The sequence below is a fragment of the Vicia villosa genome, linkage group LG3 (genome assembly GCF_029867415.1).
Source record: "Vicia villosa cultivar HV-30 ecotype Madison, WI linkage group LG3, Vvil1.0, whole genome shotgun sequence".
NCBI lineage: Eukaryota > Viridiplantae > Streptophyta > Magnoliopsida > Fabales > Fabaceae > Vicia > Vicia villosa.
Genome location: NC_081182.1, coordinates 66,573,138 through 66,591,807, shown reverse-complemented (window position 1 = coordinate 66,591,807; position 18,670 = coordinate 66,573,138). Strand labels below are relative to the sequence as shown.

At 33.6% G+C, this 18,670-nt stretch overlaps 1 protein-coding gene and 1 long non-coding RNA gene across 4 annotated transcripts; one reads left to right on the top strand and one right to left on the bottom strand.

Annotated features, from left to right (window-relative positions):
* Positions 1–2,474: 2,474 nt before the first annotated feature.
* LOC131656009 (uncharacterized) lies at positions 2,475–8,174 on the bottom strand. Of its 3 annotated transcripts, XR_009299942.1 has the most exons (9): positions 7,914–8,174; positions 7,713–7,803; positions 7,332–7,626; positions 6,819–7,235; positions 6,609–6,729; positions 6,355–6,528; positions 4,824–6,262; positions 3,534–4,650; positions 2,475–3,103 (listed from the first exon to the last, which is right to left on the bottom strand). It is a non-coding gene; the product is annotated as an uncharacterized LOC131656009 (long non-coding RNA). The 3 variants fall into 3 exon arrangements; XR_009299941.1 differs by having other exon boundaries at positions 4,824–6,528; XR_009299943.1 differs by having other exon boundaries at positions 4,824–6,528; positions 7,927–8,174.
* Positions 8,175–12,004: 3,830 nt separating this feature from the next.
* On the top strand, positions 12,005–14,605 carry LOC131661747 (uncharacterized protein At5g50100, chloroplastic). The gene is made up of 8 exons (XM_058931359.1): positions 12,005–12,246; positions 12,333–12,475; positions 12,576–12,683; positions 12,936–12,992; positions 13,442–13,507; positions 13,646–13,706; positions 13,855–13,898; positions 14,244–14,605. The coding sequence occupies exons 1-8, from the start codon at positions 12,093–12,095 to the stop codon at positions 14,280–14,282; spliced, it is 672 nt and encodes a 223-aa protein (XP_058787342.1). The 5' UTR covers positions 12,005–12,092; the 3' UTR covers positions 14,283–14,605.
* The last annotated feature ends 4,065 nt before the right edge of the window (positions 14,606–18,670 follow it).

Here is an 18,670-nt window from a genome sequence, read left to right as displayed (position 1 = left end):
GTAGGTGGGCCTCCTGTTTTCGAGTAGGTTGTGTCGAATTTCATTCCAGAAGAAGTGAAAGAAAACATGGCGTTGTAAGTTCAAATATTGTTCTGATAGTTTTTACTCTGTGGATAAGTGCCGTTATACAAAAGATGTTGCAACAGTTATGGTGGGTCTTGTAGGAGGGGGAGTACAATTTTTCCACCCCTGCAGCAACGATGGAACTTAGGAATTGTTGTATGGCGCGATTTTTTTATGCGTTCTTGATACCACATACAGGATTGACAACATGGACATTCCCATACTTGGTCTCCTATATCAGAATATTCTGCAGAGCGCAAAACATATTAATCAAATAAAATAGTCAATGTATAGTTATAAAGGCATTGCAATATGGAACTTACCCTGCAAATGAGAATCTGTTAAGGGTTCAGGATCCATGCTGCCATCAGAGTCAGAACTATCATTCAAACTGAACTCGTTGTCAGAATTAGACAATGCATCGTCCGAATGATGCCATTCTGCTGCAATATCAGGAGTTACATATTGACTGTAGGTTGGGGCATTAGACGTAGATGCGTGACTCGTGTTACAACTCGGTTGAATAGTCTTGGTGCAACGGTCGAGCGGGTTTTGTGTACTTCCAAACAATCTAATTTTTTTAGGCACAGGTTGTTGTTGGAGATGTCTCTGAAATGGTTCAGTGTTTATCAGATTAGAATTGCTAGGCGAAAGAGGTATACGTGTGCCAGAGAATGAGGCATGATTAGGGACAGCAAAGTGTTGATGGCCCCCAGTGCAATTTTCCTTGTTTGCAGTATTACAGAACTTTTTCTTGTTACTTAAAATTAGCTTTCTTCTCCTTCTAGCAATAGTAGGATCGGAAGTATTTTTTAAGTTTTCATAGTTAGTAGAAGAAACGGTACCAATTGGTGTATTAGATGAAAGACTTGAAAGAGAAGGCGGTAAAGTGGATACATAATTACGGGTCTGTACATCAGTAGATTGTCGGGTATGCACAGCGTAACGTGCGTTTCTCTTTGCTGTCAAAATAAACCTCCTCCTACGTCTAGAAATTGCACATTGAGTGACGTTGTTTTGAATAAAGTTTGGTTCCATCGTTGGAAGATGAAATCGTTAATTGTTCTGACTCTGGACAGGAAGACATGAGTGTCAATAAATCACATATTAAGAGGGAAAGTCATTATAACATGGAAAACCAAATATAGCATATAAAAGAAATTAATTTTATCAATTGAAGGAGGTGTGTGCTCTTGCTTTCAACATACCTTGAAGCAAAGGGAAACATCCATAGTCACGAAGTCTGCTAAGGTGTAGATGTCGACAAAAGCTGTAGCAGAATAGTAAAGATGTGAAGTTAATGTGTTCCCACTCACTTTGCAAATGTTATTAAAAATTACAAACTGAAACATATGGATAAGACTTAATTTTTCCTTTGATAACTTGTTAACTATTTTTACAAAATTATTACTCATCATGATTAGGGAAGTGGGCCATGTAAAAGTAACCAACCATTATAAAATACAACTTCCAGTATTATAAAGAATGGATATAACACTAAATAAAATACATTCACGTTAAAGCTAATTTATTTAGTAATTGAATGAGTTTAAGTATTAAATAAATTTGGATATACATAATTGAATGAGTTTATGCATTCACGTTATATCCATTATGTATATCCATTATTTAGCACTAAATTAATAATTTGGATATACATTCATAGTTAAATTACTAAATAGAATAATGTATATCCATAATTTATGAAACTATGAAGCTAATCATTTGGATATACATAATTTAGTGTTATATCCATTCTTTATAACACTAATTTTTGAAAACTTATGATTTGGTTGCTGTTAAGCTCTTGAATCAGACTGTCAAAAAAAAAAGCTCTTGAATCAGACTGCTTTCGATATTGCCTGCGAGAGAATGGCGGTTAGTGATGAGGATTATAGGGTTTAGTTTGAATATTTAATCATGATCAAAAGTTTATTTATGCTTGATCCAAAATGTTGATGTTTTAAAAATTGATTGACGTTGTTGCAGGTGGATATTATTTCGATTAATTTTTCGGCTAAGTTACCATTTAGGTTGAAGCAGTCTATGGTTAAAATGGCTACGCAGCGCGGTGTTGTTTTTGAAGTTTCATATTCTGGTCTTATTGCTGATGTACAGTTGAGGAAACAATTAATTTCTGGTGCCAAGGTAATAGCTGATACTCTGTATAAGTTTATAATCAAATGAATTCACATGGAAGATTTTTTATTCCATGATTGTTTACGATACAATTCTCCTAACTAAGCTCTTTTGTTTTGTTTTGCTGCGAACTCCTCCAAGTTGTGTATGATTTTTTAGTTAATTTAGTTTGAGTGTATCAGTTTGGTGGATTTGCTTTCATATTCAACCATAAGTTGTTTGTTACGAATGATAAATTAAAAATAAGACAAGTTTCATTTACAAACTAATAGAGGTTACAATATGTAAGCTCTCATTACAGAAGAGTGGATGCTTACATGTCTTGAAGTGTGATCTATTATTATAGTTTTGAGGGGTGCTACCTATGTGTTTTAACTACTAAAAAAGGTTGAGTTTTGAATGGATGGTGAGTATAGGGAAGCATTGAATGTAAACATGATTGAAAAAGAGAAGAGAGAGAGAGAGAGCATGTTGTTTTATCTGAATTTCGTATAATGTATAGTTAGGAATCTTTACATCATAACAGAACATAGCCCATTTTATGATATGTCACATTCTATATGAGAGCTAACCAAAATACGTCAGCCATTTTCTTCTGCCTCTTGATGGTGTTCAATTGTCGTTGTCGATTCAATCAAAGAGTTGCTTTTCGTCGATATCTGGTTAATTTAGTTTACTTCACAAATGCTGAACCAAAATGTGTAAGTGCTGAACCGGATGAACCTCAAAGGGTTTAGGCTTAATATCATAAATATCGATGTACCTCAATTCTGAGAACTCGAGTAAGTTCATACATATGGCGTAAGCCACCAACTAATTTTCTTATCACAGTGTTGAGTCCAGAGCATAGACCTCCACATGTAACAATAGCAGCTTGAACATCATCTGATTCAAAGTACACCTAAATTTCCAATTTCAAAATGCAACAGATAAAAGAAAAGTTGTGAAGAAGCCATGATAAATACAAATCAAAGATCATACGCACAAAGATGAACGACCAGTATTGAAAGAAATGTTATTTTTAACTAATGCACAATTTTAATGTAAAAGTCAAATATTAATGTTTGAATAAAATTTTGAAACTATGTATTCACAAACAGTAGTGCTTCAGAAGCCTTAACACATACATTTTTCACAAAAGCTTTTAAAATAACATTGCTTTGAAGATCTGACCAGCTGCTGAAAACTCCCTATTACTTAACATTTGTAAAAGATTATATGAACCACATCAATTTACAACTGACTTCAACCAAAAACACAAATCATTGTTGTCGCTAACACTTGTCTAGGGTAGAAAAAGAAAAGAGAGAGCAATGCACATAAATTGCTACCTCAACTAATACTGATTCTGCCAAATCCGCAAGCACCGAGTCAGGTCGTCTGTGTTCAGTCGTCACAACTTTCCACTCACCTCTCTTAAACAACACATTACCACGTTCTTCCATCATGAATAATATAATTTAGTTTCATAAGTGAAACTACAACAACTCTCACCCTTGGACGTCTTTTTGGATCTCGATTTATTACATTCTATGCAAGTTGTGCCATCTGCCAGTGAGTTGTTTATATAATTCATTGCTACTTCCAGTGTCTTTTGCTAGACAAACCAAAGTTGAAGACAAACCAAAAGTTAACATAGAATACTAAAGATATGAAATGAAGAAAACCCTTGACCAACTGCTTTGCCTCTTGAAAAAGCTTGGCTCGGTGATATCATACTGTGAGCATAGCCATTTGCAAGTGAGAATTACATTTGTAAATTTAGTAGGGCTCCTCACACAGTGCATTATTTCATTGGAGGAAACTTCAAATGACAACTGCCGCAGGCTATCGTCATCAACTCCCTCCGATACCACCAACAGAATATGACATACGGATGCTAGAAAAACAGCAAGCTAAAAAGACACTTTGCAAGCTAAAAAGATACTTTGCAGAAGTTTACATCTACCATTGCCTATCTTGACTTAGAACAGAAGCAAGACAAAAATATACTAAAAATATATCATGAGTCTGGAATCTCCAATTGTTCTCTTTCAACTAATGTGGAAGAACTGAAAAGCAAGTCAAAAGTAAAGCACTGCGGTAGTCAAGAAGTATCCCTTGTTCATTGAAATGATAAAGAATGAAATAGTGTTCATATTTCATCCCATGAAAAAGCACTGCGGTAGTCAAGAAGTATTTCTCGTTTAATACGCTACAGTGATTAAAACTGACTAATGAAAGATAGAGCTCTTTAAGTTAGGATTTATGATTTTACATTGTAATCATACATATTAATCTCATCTTATATGTCATAATTTCAGCCATGTGACAGGCTACACCTAACAGAGAATGAGAGGAAATTAAGAGGAACAGAAGACCGGGAATCACTTATTCCTTGTTGTCTCTGATAATCAAACATCAAAGTCTCAGCCACATGTTTCCCCTCATCATAGCAACTACGAACTCCTGTTTTGGACACAATTTACTTCTTAGTTGAGCTACATTCTCATATTAGCTTCTTAAGTCAATAACTAATTTTCATATGTCAATATAAACAATAATCAAACAATAAGCGAAATAAGAGCTAATATGTCAACAACAAAATGCTATTGAATGGATTAGGAACCTTTGATTAATACCTTTCAAATGTCAACAAAAAAATGCTCTTGAAAAAGAAACCATCATATTAAATGTCAACATCTAGGATAGAATCCTTTGATTCCATTCACTTCCAACAGAAACTCAGCACGAAGCCTATTGAATGGATTAGGAACCAAAACCTCATTCAACTGTAGAAAACAATACATTACCACTAATCAAATCTACATAACAGAAGTGTGATTAGCAATGAATTAACTATTTTTCTGAAATACATCCATAAGCATTTCTACACAAAAGTGAATGGTAAAATTAAACTCACTGGACAAACTTTACAGTTTCAAAACTTCTAATTAATCATCAACCACAAAAAAATAAGCAGAATTTGTCAATAACTTCGGCGGCATGTAACCAAATGGATCTGCCACATGAATAATGCTATCCGTTGAACTTACAACATCACTAAGCTTAGTCAATCCAAAATCTGCAACCTATATCGGTTCACCAGATATTATAGATAAAGAAATTCTTCAAAAACAAAGAAGAACATACTCATAAGGCGGTCTACAGCAGCCAGATTTAATTGGACTGAATTTAGGTAATTTATATAGTTTCGGAATCTACATAACATGAAGATTAAAAATGGGGTAAATAACAGTTGTATGGAAAAGGTCAAGCCAAACTCAATTGATTAGTTAAGAAATGTTTAAACTTCTGAGCAAACCTCCTCATTTGAGATTGAAGAGTCCGGTGTTACAGAAACTAACTTGTGATTTTTGACTAATTATGTGTACACCATCAGCACAAAACCAAAATATATATTTGCAAGTCAGTCACTAACTCAGGTTTATGATCAACCAAAACCAAAACATAGATGCATGTGACTATTAGGCCATACATAATAATAATTCAATTATATATGTAAAATATTAAGAATGTTGTTGTTCCAGCACATGCCAGTATTCGGTGGAACTTTCCTGCTGCAGTTTTCAATTTATTTGGCCTGTGCCAAATGGTATTGTTCCAGTTCTAGCACATCCCAGTATTCTGTTCTTTGTTGTTTTTGTTTAGTAGCATGTATGTCGATGTTTGTATTAGCATGTATTGTAATATAAAGTTGGCTTTAGCATTAAAAAAATATAATCCATTATGAATAAATAGTGCATATTGATAAACTTCAACCGCAAATGCTAAAGTAGTTATAGTCGATTAAAAAATAAAATGCAACAATGAAACAAACAGATTAGGATTCAAGACGATAAACAAAGTATAGCTACAACTAATCCTTCTTCTCCATTTTGATGATCTTCTTAAGCTTGTTCGATGAGAGTTCTCCTTCAGACAATCCTTCAAAAGTTGTTGATTCACTTGATCCATCCGTACAAATTAACCGAATAAAAGTAAAAGACTATGTAAATTGTGGAGCGAGGAAAAAAACCTGCAGCAACTTCGATGTTTTAGACGAGACATTTCCTGCTGCCTTCTTGTTGTGATCATAGTAGGATCAGTACAATCTTTGTAACAGAAAATTAAGAAATAATAAAATACTAAGTGTGTGCTTATGAATTACACCTGCAAGGGAAGTTCCCAAGGGGCCTTAAGTTGTTTGATGAAGGGGTCATCTCTTAGGATCATGACAACAGAGCAATTTTTCCAACGCGGATGCCACTTAACTTTAAATGCCATCTCCAAATTCAACATCGCATCGAGTGCCAGTGGAAATTCTAATGGATCATGAATTCCAGCCTATAGAAGGAAACAACATAATTACTATAAGGGTATTGTTCGACGTTGTTAATATGTTGATGTTCAAATAAATAACAAACCTGAATCATGGTGTCGCGCATCTGAGCAGCGGATAAATCCAAAATCTGTGCACATTCTTTGTCCGAGAAAACAAAGTTACATCTTTTCCCTGAGTAGCAAACTTTAATTTCTATCTTATACCTACGATATAGGGAATAATGGTCTTAAGAAATAGATAAGATTATACTTTTTAGAGACGTGTTTGAACAACAGATCATAACCAACCATACCTAAATATCTCAGCTTCGGAGGAATGACCAGCTTCACAAAGAAATGGAGGTTTGTCACCGCGTGCAACCCTTGGGCATAAATGGCAGGCTCGATAATACCAGCCAAATGGAGATGCTACTAAAATTTTAGTTTCGGCAACAGTAGCGCAAAATGTGATTTGCATCAACCGAAAATAGCACAAAATGTAAATTATGTAAAAACCATAGGCAACACAATTTAGAAATAGAAAGTAAAAGTTATATGTAAACGTAGTCCATACGTCAGTAAGCTTGGTAATCTCAGCGAGAGGCATAACAACAGCCTTAGAGAGCAACTTCTAAACAGGAGTTTGTTGAGTATTTTCAGAGCCTTGTGAGGTAAGCTGAGAGTTACAACTTAGTTGTCCAGACACACTAACCACCAAATCTTTAGGGATGCTGCACAATTTTGACTCTATTAATAAACTTATACATAAAACAATCGTATAACTACCAGAGAAATGTAAACAATACTTATAAAATAGCATAACATACTTGTCTATAAACTCTTTGATTGGAAGAAAATCAGCATCCAGGTAGAGCATCGTAACATTGTAAGTGTTTGTGATGGACAGTGGAAACTTCCCTACATTAATCAAGCGACAGATACGTGTGAGTAGTTAAAAGTGTCGCACTATTAAATACAACATAAACCAACTAACCCTCTTCCTTGACTTTTGCATATTGAAGCAGGACCACAGTTGGTGCAGACGCATTCACCCGATCCTGATTGAACTTGATGAATTGGTCGGCATACGACTCCCAAAGAGTGCAGTTCACGGTGTTGTTGCTAAAAAAAGAGTACATGATATTAAGTTATGAAACATGAAGTAAATTTACAATCAAATCAGATTTTTATTGGGAAAGTGTATGCACCTGTGGTCACGTAGCACTAAATTAACTTATTGTTTTTTCGCCCCTGATTGTGCCACCGAAAATCCAATGCTATCCACCATTCCAATGATGTCTGCCAAAAAGAAAAAAGGGATTGAATAGTAAAATAACACATCAGCCACAATTATTTACATAAGCAAAACACAAACAAAATACGAACATAGGTCTGTTACCTATCAGTACATCTTTTTTAAACCTGCCAGTGATGATATCAGAAAAACTTGTAAAATTTAGTGGTTTGGGTGGTATTTCATGTTTATCATCATCACCAACGGATGTTCCTCCGGTAAACTTCACCATAAACTTGTGCGACGATGGTTTGAAAGTCGACACATTTGGCTGAACTTTGAAGTTCGACACCGTGTAAGTATCGTCCAATGCTATTTTGTCATAGAAAGCAGCCATATGGGTTGTTGTCACCTTAGCATGTATATCATCCCCCTGTGATGCATAGAACAGTCAAATGACAAAATTACAAAAACCAAGGTTGATTAAACGGTTTTCAAACAGCCTGCAACATAGAACTCCTTATAACATAAAGAAGCACAAGTCGCAAATCAAACAAACAGAAGCAAACTGAGTTACGAAATCTACCTCCTTGTCTATGAATATAATATCAAAGTGCTCTTTGATGTTGGAGACAACCGTCCATTTGTGGTGCACCCTGACAGCAACCTTCCATAGCTCCTTCTTGTCGTTGATATCAGCGATTCTCTCTAAAGGTCTGGCCATGACGGAAAACAGATGTGCCTAAGAAAGAGTTTACAAAAGATACAGACCCGGAAGATTTCTTCGGTGTATATATAGTGTCTAAGAATTGGAAGTTGTAATATCTCAAAATGTACATGGTAGAACATAGATGGGAAACTGACAAGTAGTGAGGATGTGGTAGTGATGGTGAGAGGCGGTTTTAGGTTGAATGAGGAATGAAGGAGCAGACCAATTTTATATTAATTAGGTTTTAAATAATAGTAATTTATTATTCAGAAATAATTACAATTTATTAATAAGAAGTTGTGAGTTTTAAAACAATCAAATGGAATGGTTAATGGTAAAGTATGCCACGTGGGTGATTAAGAAATAAGAAGGGTAATTAGGGGTTTTTAAGAACACCTAATTTTCTTATATATGATAGATATTTTTTCGTGAAGTTCCATTTTAGTTTCTCACAAAAATTACAGAGGGTAGATTAATTTCAGAGAAAAAAATTTCTATTAAATCTCATACAAAATTTAACTGAACCACGTTAGTTTCTTTACTAATATTTTTTTCAAATATGTTTTTTTCTTATTTTTGAACGGTAACTGAACTGCCAATGAAGATCCATTTTAGTCTCTCACAACAAAAAATCCAAATTAGTCTCTAAGAAAAAAGTTCTTATTTAATTTCTTACAAAGTTTAACTGAACCATGTTAATCTCTCTTTTAATATATATTTTTCTCAAACGATTTTTTCCTATTTTTAAATCGTGAATGGACTTGACAAGATAGATTTGCTTTCAGAAATTGAGTACGGGTCAGAGGTTAAGTTCATTTGCACATGATCTTCAAAGCCTTGAGTTTCCACCAGAAGCTGGGTTATCATCAAAACCTAAGGAATATTGTATAAACCAATTTTCTTCAAACATATCATGTGTATTACTTTCGCCACAAGTATTATTTACAAAATTAAGAAATTAGCCTAAATCACCCCAGTAGCAGAACTAAACATTCCTAAAAGATCATTAATAACTGAAACATTAATAACACCTAATACACAAGAATATATAACAAGAAAAATCGTAGTCACCCACCCATAAGCCTGATAATAAACCCAACAAAAAAACATGATGGTATCGCGATGATTTATCTACAATCCCTTCACAAATAATTTCAAATCAACAGTCGTAAAATAGGAGTCCAGTCACGGTTTAAAAATAAGAAAAAATTGTTTGAAAAAAAATATTAAAAGAGGAATTAACACGACTCACTTAAATTTTGTAAGGGATTAAATATGGACTTTTTTCTAGGGACTAATTTGGGCTCTCCTTTTTGTGAGGGACTAAAATTGGTCTTTATAGGCAGTCCAGTCACGGTTTAAAAGTAAAAAAAAAACGATTTAAAAAAATATTAGTTGAGGGACTATTATGACTCGGTTAAATTTTGTATGGGATTTAATAGGGATTTTTTCTCAGAGACTAAGCTAACCCCTGCAGTTTTTGTGAGGGACTAAAATGGACTTTCACTCTAATTTTTTTCTCTTATCTTTAACTATGGGAGGTGGAAATAATTTCAAACCAATTAACAGCGGTATACAACTTATTCTACATAAATTCAGGTAATTTTTAATTAAAAAAATATTTTGTTTTTTTATAAGTCTATTTATAGCATGTTTGGATTTTAGATGTGTAAAATTAATTTTGGATGAATTTGAGAATTAATTTATTAAAAATAAAATTAATTATGTTTTCATAATTGATTCTACTTGAAATTAGAATTTGTAGATTTCCAGAATTGATTATCAGTAATTTATATACTGAAATTTATCGTTCAATTCATTTTTACATAAATGTATCCAAACATAAATTAATTCTGTTAAATTAAATTTTGTTAAAATCAATTCTACAAAACTCAATTATACTAGAAACAATTTTTTCCATCGTTAATCCAAACACACCCTTAGATAAAAATGCTATGCCACATGTCATAACAAAAGCTTTTTTATTCTATAAGACCGACTTATTTAAATAAAAATGATAACTTTATTATTATTATTATTATTATTATTATTATTATTATTATTATTATTATTATTATTATTATTATTATTATTATTATATTGTATTATGTACTTTGAATTAAAATAAAAAATATCCAAGTTATGGATGACCCCTTTAGTGAGACGTGAGTGATTTCCTTAACTCATTTTTTGTCTTACCTATTATCAATTAGAAGTGGCAAAACGGGTCTGGCTCATTGGCATGCCTTTTTTTCCTCACTTTAGTGTGGGTCGGGTCAAGAATTTACGCCCTCACCCATTAAAGGGACTGTCCCGCCCTGCTCTATTTTTTACGGACTTTTGCAGACATGTGAATTAACATTATTTTATGTTTTTTTAGGCCTAAAAGATGTAATGCCCGTGGACATTTCCAATTCCCGCCCCGCCCGCACTTTTGTGCGGGGCGGGATAAAATTTTAGGTCCACGCCATCAACTATGTCCGCCCCATTTTTTTACGGACTTTTGCGGGGTGTGCATGCCCGTTTGCCACCCCTATTACCAATACATGTCACTTCCCACATTTTCCTATATTTAACGAGTGGGGCGTGTCACATATAATGTCATCCCCTTGTGGGCGATAGGATTTTGTCGCTCCTTGCGGACAATATGGTATTCTCGCCCCTTGTGGGCTCTCACAACTATATAATTACACAGTCTCTCAAGCACGAGGGCATGGTAAAAAGTAAATTGCATGATTGACTATGCATCAGTGAAGTCTAGTTGATTAGACTCTAAGTTTAGTTGCTCAGGCAAGGTTTTAAGTTGAGTCTCTCGGACATGACTTTAGTCGAATACTTCAGGCGAAACTTTACGTTGAGTCTCATGGGCCTGATACGATTCACTGTGTTTGAGTTGAAGACAGGTGATGATTTGAAGATTATGTGGAATATATTTTACTATTACTCAACAAAGCATCTGATTGAAGTGGATGTGACGATTCAAAGATTAGCTGAAAATATTATAAGAATGTTGCAACATCTTGAACCACCAATTTGTAATGTCATGTAATGTTAAATTTATGTTAACGTTAACAATTATATGTGTAATATTTATTTCAATATCAATATAGGTTGTTTTTCATTATACCAATGTCTCATATTATTTTTGAATTCGAACTTGAAGATTATTTTTTGAGTTACATCTTCGAATAACTCATTAAGTAATGAATTAAGGGAGGTTCCAGAAATACTTTTTCAAATTAATCTTTAAAACATTTTGAGATTCATCCTTAGAGTAGGTTTTAATAGAATAAAAGTTTCTTAACAATTTTATTTGAGATATCTGAATAAAACTACAGATATACATCTCTAAATGCGGATTTTTAGAATTTTCACAATAGTAGAGAAAACATATGAGGATGGAAAAAAGGACCTCTACTTGAAGAACAAGGAATAGGTGGGGTCCAATTTCCTGATTCGTCCTTTTGGAAGAACAGAATCTGAACCTGAAAACCCAACTCGGTGTCATGATTATGGGTGACCCCAAAATTGCCACGTATTGCAAACAATTGCGGTTAAGAATGAAACGCGAGAGCATACATACCAGTATCGTTTCTTTACACACAAAAAACCTCCCATCTTCTCCAACAACAATTCCAGAAAGAAATGGCTTTCAGAATCGCTGCAACTTCTGCATCCCGTATCGTAAAACCCTACAACCCACCATCACCACTCTTTTCAGCTCCATTCCGCAATCTCACTCTCAAATTCCATCTCCCACACACCAATGCCTTTCCACTCCTCCCTATTCGCAAACCTGGTAACAATCCCAATCGAATAACATCGGTTTTGAAATTATTATTATCACTGATCGAAAACCGCTTAATTTTCACTTTTGTTTTGTAGCTTCTCAATGTTACATTCGAGCTATTAGTGAAAAAACTGTAGATTCCTCAATCTCTAAGAAAGAAGAGGAGGAAGAACAGTTGCCTCAAGATTGGAAGATTAAAATGCTATATGATGGCGATTGTCCCCTATGCATGCGAGAGGTTCATCTTTCTTCCAATTTTGTTCATAAATAAATATTACTACTAGTTATTGAACCTTGTTTCATGTCATTGATATTAGTCTTTTTCTTTGCCATGTTAGGTGAATATGCTACGAGAGAGGAACAAGAGTTACAACACCATCAAGTTTGTTGATATAAGCTCAGATGATTACTCTCCTCAGGAGAATCTCGGCCTCGACTATGAAACGGTTAGTAGTCCTTACAAGACTAATTGTTTTTGGTTTTGGTTTGTTATCTTAGTTGCTAGATATTTGTTTGTTTGGTTCATTAACTTTTCAAGAACATCGTTAACTTTTGTGATTTTCGAATGGAGATTCTTATTATGTGGAAACTTGCTTTACAAGAAATGGAGTAAATAGTGCATGGATGTGTGAGGTTTTTAAGAATCTCTTGCATTTGTTTATAGATATGTTAGAATGATATTTTCCCTTTCCTTTTAGGCTATGGGAAGAATTCATGCTATTCTATCCGATGGAACCGTTGTCACCGATGTTGAAGTATGGCTTCTTTCCAAATATTTTTTACTAACATATGATAATTGATTTGATTACACTTACTGTATATCTAGATGTGATTGCTTTTGTATATGTTAAAATTCTATGTTCTACTTTATACAAATATTGAGAATATCGAAAATTGATTACAGTGAAACAATCTCAATCTCTGTTGTTGATGTTCAACCAAAAAATAAGCATGCATACTAGCATAGTACCCGTAAGACTTAAATGTGAATATCAAATTTCAACTGTTATCTAACCCAATGGCCTTTAAACACAGAGGGCTATAAACTATAAAGGGATAAATCTCAGTGATATATGACTTGTTGAGTGGAAAATGTTTTTTTGCTACAATATGAAATTTTATTTTTTACTTTTCTTTGCTATACAAAAGTTTACATTTATGTATGCATTTGTTAATTGTTACGTGCTGGTGGGGCACTATGCAGGCCTTTAGAAGATTATATGAACAAGTTGGTCTTGGTTGGGTTTATGCCATTACAAAATATGAACCTGTAAGTTTTCCTACCAAGCATTTGGACTTGTTCTGTTGTTGTACAACACATTTTTCCTTTTGGCTTTACTATAAAAATGATGGTCGGTGTTTGTTCATCTTGTATCATGTTATTAACTGGGGTAAACAATATTCACAGATTGGGAAAATTGCTGATTCCGTTTATGGATTTTGGGCTAAATATCGTCTTCAAGTTACAGGTAAATGCAAAACGGATAAATTATTTTTCGCACAAAAATTTCTCTGTAATAATATTTTAATTGTTCTTTCTTGCCTCTATGGTTATGCTAACCAAAATGTTATGTTAATATTCTTTCAAATTATGCTTTGATTGTCCATTTTGGTCAGGACGGCAGCCTATAGAAGAAATATTAGAAGCTAGAAAGAAGAAGGTACTCGTATTCAATTGCATAAAGTATCATGTTTAGTATAGAATGTTTCTACAGATGGCAATGAAAATTGAACGCGAAATGGAGATTCGTCTGAATTTTCGAAGAGAAATGTTTCTTTAACATCATATGCGTTAGAATAATTGAGATCAATATTAAGTCCCATTGCCTAGACTAGTCTGTATCACAGCAAAATACTAAAATATGGCATACATTATCAGGCATAGTGTTTAGAGTTCTGTGATAAATCAACTCTATTCTAATATATGTTCAGGCCAAACAATATAAATTTTGAGTACTGTTTGGTGCTGATTTGAGTTCTTTTTTACTTTTCAATCCTTCTTACAGGGTGAAGTGTGCAAAGATAACAATGCTTGCAAGATGTAAAATATTTGACCGGGGTGAAAACTTTCAGAAGGCTCTATGTGATCTGTACAGGATTTTATCTACAAAATGCAGTCAATATAGAAGGTGTCAAAACATTTTACGTCTCCCTCAACATATTCATATGGGTAATTTTTTTTTTCAAATTTTGATGTAATGTATCTGGCATAAGAAATGAGAGTGTATATAGTGAATGTACTAGTATCACACTGGTCACATGATTATCAATATCTATAGATTGGGACACATCACTACTGAGACAGCAAAGACATAATATAAAGTGTATTTTGTATATACTTACATAAACAAATACACAATCACATCTATTTTCTGTGTGACCATTTACTTACTCGGGATGACTGTTAGTTGAGTAAGGATTTCTCTATTTCTTAAAGAAATATATAACTCAATGGCTAAGGTTTTTGATATAAAGTCTACATTTTTGTCTTTCCTCAAGCAAACAAAGACACAAAGTGCACGAGTCACTCAATATCATACCAGGACACAAACAAATTAGAACAGAACACTTAAGTGAAATATCAATACAACCAAAGTAACATATCACTTGTGTATACACTATAAAGGAATCCACCTATAGAATAGCTCTGTTTTGGGTAAAATATTGCACTGGAACTACAAAGTTTTTCTTGATGGAAGGGTCTAGAGTGAAATTTCATTGAGTTAGGGTGAAATGTGTTTGTATCTCTGAGAGAACTTAGTCTTGTTGCCATGTGCAGTCATATCCATTAGCAAGTCCAACACAATTTCCAGTTTCCGGATCTACCAGGTGGGACACACTTGCACCTCACACAGCAAGTTCAACATGCCATATTGCCCAAGTTGGGCCTTGAATGAGCACTGCACCTCAATTTGCACAATCCACCATAATCTGAGAAGCTGTCTGTTAGACTTCTTATTCGAGATGTGTATTAAGAGGAAAGGGCAGAATTGATTATCAGTTATGAGAAAATTAGTTTTGTTATGGGGTAGTTACATTATAGGACAATGATGGCTAGTTACAGGGTGATACTGTTGCGAGGACAAATTAGTTATGTATTTCTTAATGTCTATTTAGTTCTAGGTGGTGCATAATAATAAAAAGGGAAGAATCTGAAAATGGGAGGGCATCTTAGAAATTCAGAGGAGAATTTGGAAAGGCGGAGTTTCAAGACTCTCGAAATCCTTGACGGAACTGTGTACTGAAACTTCTTTTCCTTTCTTATGGTGTGTTGTTTTCTTATATAACTATGTGTATTTTTTGGGAGGTTGTTTTCCTCCAGAGATTTTTTCAATAAAAACCTGTGGTTATTCTAATATATATCTATTTTGGTTCCAATTCTATCAACCAGTATAAAAGCACTGCAAAATCCTTGTCACGTAGATGGTGGTTACCAGAAGCGAGACGGAGGCAATAATGGAACTGTTAGAACGTGCTTTTTTTCCTTGATAAAATAAGTACTCATGCATGAATGGTTTTCAACATTGAATGTTTGATGATTTTTTAAAAAAAAAGAAGAGAAATTGATGTGAATTGATTTATGTCTTCAACTTAACTAGAAAAGCATGAAAAGTGAATTAGAATCCTCTTCATTGGGATAAGATTGATGTTATCCCAATGCTTTTTTGAAGTTGTGTGTGATTCCTGGAAAAAGTCTAAATTGTGGATCACTGGAAAAAGTATTTCCTAACAAAAGGACCTATTCAGATATAGTATTTTAATAGATAATAGATGTTGTGTGTCGTGATTAAAATAATATATATCTGATTGACTTTTTCAATAATTTAACCATGTTATCTACTTTAAACATGGCCAATTAAAATAACATTATTCATGCTAGTTGAACTTTATAAAAAGGTTGTGCTGTGTCTTTTTTTTACTCAAGTTGTGCTGTTTCTTAAAAAGATTTATATCATATAACTAACAAAAATACTATACTTGAACTTTTCCAAACATGGTTCAATTGTGTCACGCAAGCACATAAATATCAGGCAGGACAAAACCATAAAAAAAAAACTGATCATACCTAAAGAAGACAAAATCTGGTAAAATGCTTCTAGGGCTGGACAGCGGTCGGATTCGGGCCAAAAAATCCAATCCGGCCTAAAGATGGGTCCAGAATAATGGCCCAGTTTTGACCGCTTGAGTTTTCGGTTTTGTCGATTTACCAGTTTATTGGTTTGACAGGTTTCAGATTGATTTAGCCGGTGATCCATCTAAAAGCCACATCTGAGATTAAAACTTGAAAAAGTATCTAATTGTTTTAAAACTGAAATAATTAATCTTTTTTTTGAAACAAAAAACTGATATCTTCACGCATTTAATCTTCCTTGTCTTGTTGTGTTGTTGATGTTTATTAGAGATTGTGATTGGTTTCGAAAAATTATTTGGCATTATTTATAAGATTTGAGGTTTAAAATTCCAACTCTTTTTTCACGAGATTGAAGAGTGTTGTTGAAAAATTGCGAAGGAATTAGAAAAAGATATGAAAATCTTTAGAGAAGAAGAATGTCTACCATGAAACTGAGAAGAAAATTGCAAAAGGATTCTTTAAAGATTTGGAAAGAAGAAAATTGCAAAAGGATTCTTTAAAGATTTGGAAAAGAAGTACTAGTATCATCAAACTTTGTAACAGCAAAAAGCTTTATGAAATATTCTCTCCGATCATTATTATAAGCAAAAATTTACTTTTTAGGTTTATTGAATAATGAATGTATATGGTTTACATAAAAGACCAGATACATTCATTATTCAATGAATTTAAAAAGAGAATATTTGCTTATAATAATGGCCAGAGGGAGAAGACAAGAAGAAAGGGTGGAAAAGAAGGAATGAAGCGAGCGATGCAAGACAAAAGGAAAACATCGGCGAGGGTTTCTAAGTAGATAGTATATTGATATTTTGATAAGATGGATATGTTTATTGGGCTTTAAAAGTTCAGTTCATCCCACTATAATAATATATTATATAATAATGCGGTCGGGTTCAGTTATCTTTGGATTAGTTTAGGCCAACTGAACCGAACTGGTAGAAACCATTAAAAACCGATTTATTTCACCTTTTATGGGTTGAACGGATATAGGCGGTTTTGAGAAAACTTGTTCACCCCTAAATGCTTCACATACCCCCATTTAAAAAAAATCAATATAGTTTAGTTTTAAAAAAATTTCCAAATTATTCTACTTTTTCAACACCTCCAACCATTCATTGACTATGGTACACTATTTAACATTTTAAATAGGGATGAACTATGATACACTATTTAACATTTTAAATAGGGATGACAATGAGCAGGGATTGGGAAGAGTATTATAATACCCGTTCCCATATCTGCGGTTAAAAAAAATCCATGTACCCGAGTCCATATCCACGTAGGCATCAATGTTCATATCCGTACCCGTATCTTATGGGTACCTCAATAGCTGTCCCCGTGTTTGTTTATTCACGTTTGCGATAAAATTAAATTTATTAATTATAAAATATCATATAATTTTAAATTTTTTAACGATAATTAAAAAAAAATGCATGTTGTTGAGTTCAGAAATAAATAAACACTTTTATTAAAATGTGTAATAGTTTAATAGTAATATGTCCCAATTAGTATTCTTTTTATATTCTGCGTAAAGTAAATTGTCTTTTGATACTTTTTAAATTGATAAACATGCATTTTAATATAATAATATAAATGATATTATATAAATATGTAGTGCGGGTATGGGCGGGGTGGGTAGTAAGATACTCGTGTCCGCACCCATACCCGCTTTTTAATTAACTCCAAGCATCTCACTTCCTATGCACTCTAACTACATCCTTGGAAGTCGAACAACATCACTAAAGACTTCCTCGACTTTCTTAATGCTTGGAAAAGTCTTGGGGATAACTATTCTAGGCCGACCAAAGGCCCAAATACCAAAGGCTCGACTTATCTCAAATTCAATCCACTTAACCTAAGGTATATAAGTTGTGTCACACAAAAAGCAAGGTACATTCTTTGATCTACACTTTTCACTATATTGGACTTGAGACTTCACATAAGAGGGGAGTGAATTGTGTGGTTCTAAAAAACGTGATTTTGAAAATCTTTGGGTAATAAAATCAGAGTTTAAAAACATTTTTGAAAACTTAGAGTGAAAAATAAAAAGCATAAAGTAAATTTTGGAAACTAAAAGAGTTAAGGGAAAAGAGGAACACCAAAAATTATAGAGGTTCAGTCAAAACAAATGGCCTACTACTCTCCCTAAGAATTAATCTTGGGAGTTTCCAATAAACATTGAGATCTTTTAGTAGGACAGACTCATGAACCCCCTTATACAAGGAAATGATGTTTGGCCTCTAACCAAATAGTACAAGATTTCAAAATATGGCAGTTTGAGTCTTCCCTTCCAAACAATGA

Coding starts and splice junctions, on each gene's coding strand:
- LOC131661747 (XM_058931359.1), top strand. CDS start 12,093: ATGGCTTTCAGAATCGCTGCAACTTCTGCATCCCGTATCGTAAAACCC. Junction 12,684..12,935: donor TCGGCCTCGACTATGAAACG/GTTAGTAGTCCT, acceptor CTTTCCTTTTAG/GCTATGGGAAGAATTCATGC. Junction 13,707..13,854: donor ATATCGTCTTCAAGTTACAG/GTAAATGCAAAA, acceptor CATTTTGGTCAG/GACGGCAGCCTATAGAAGAA.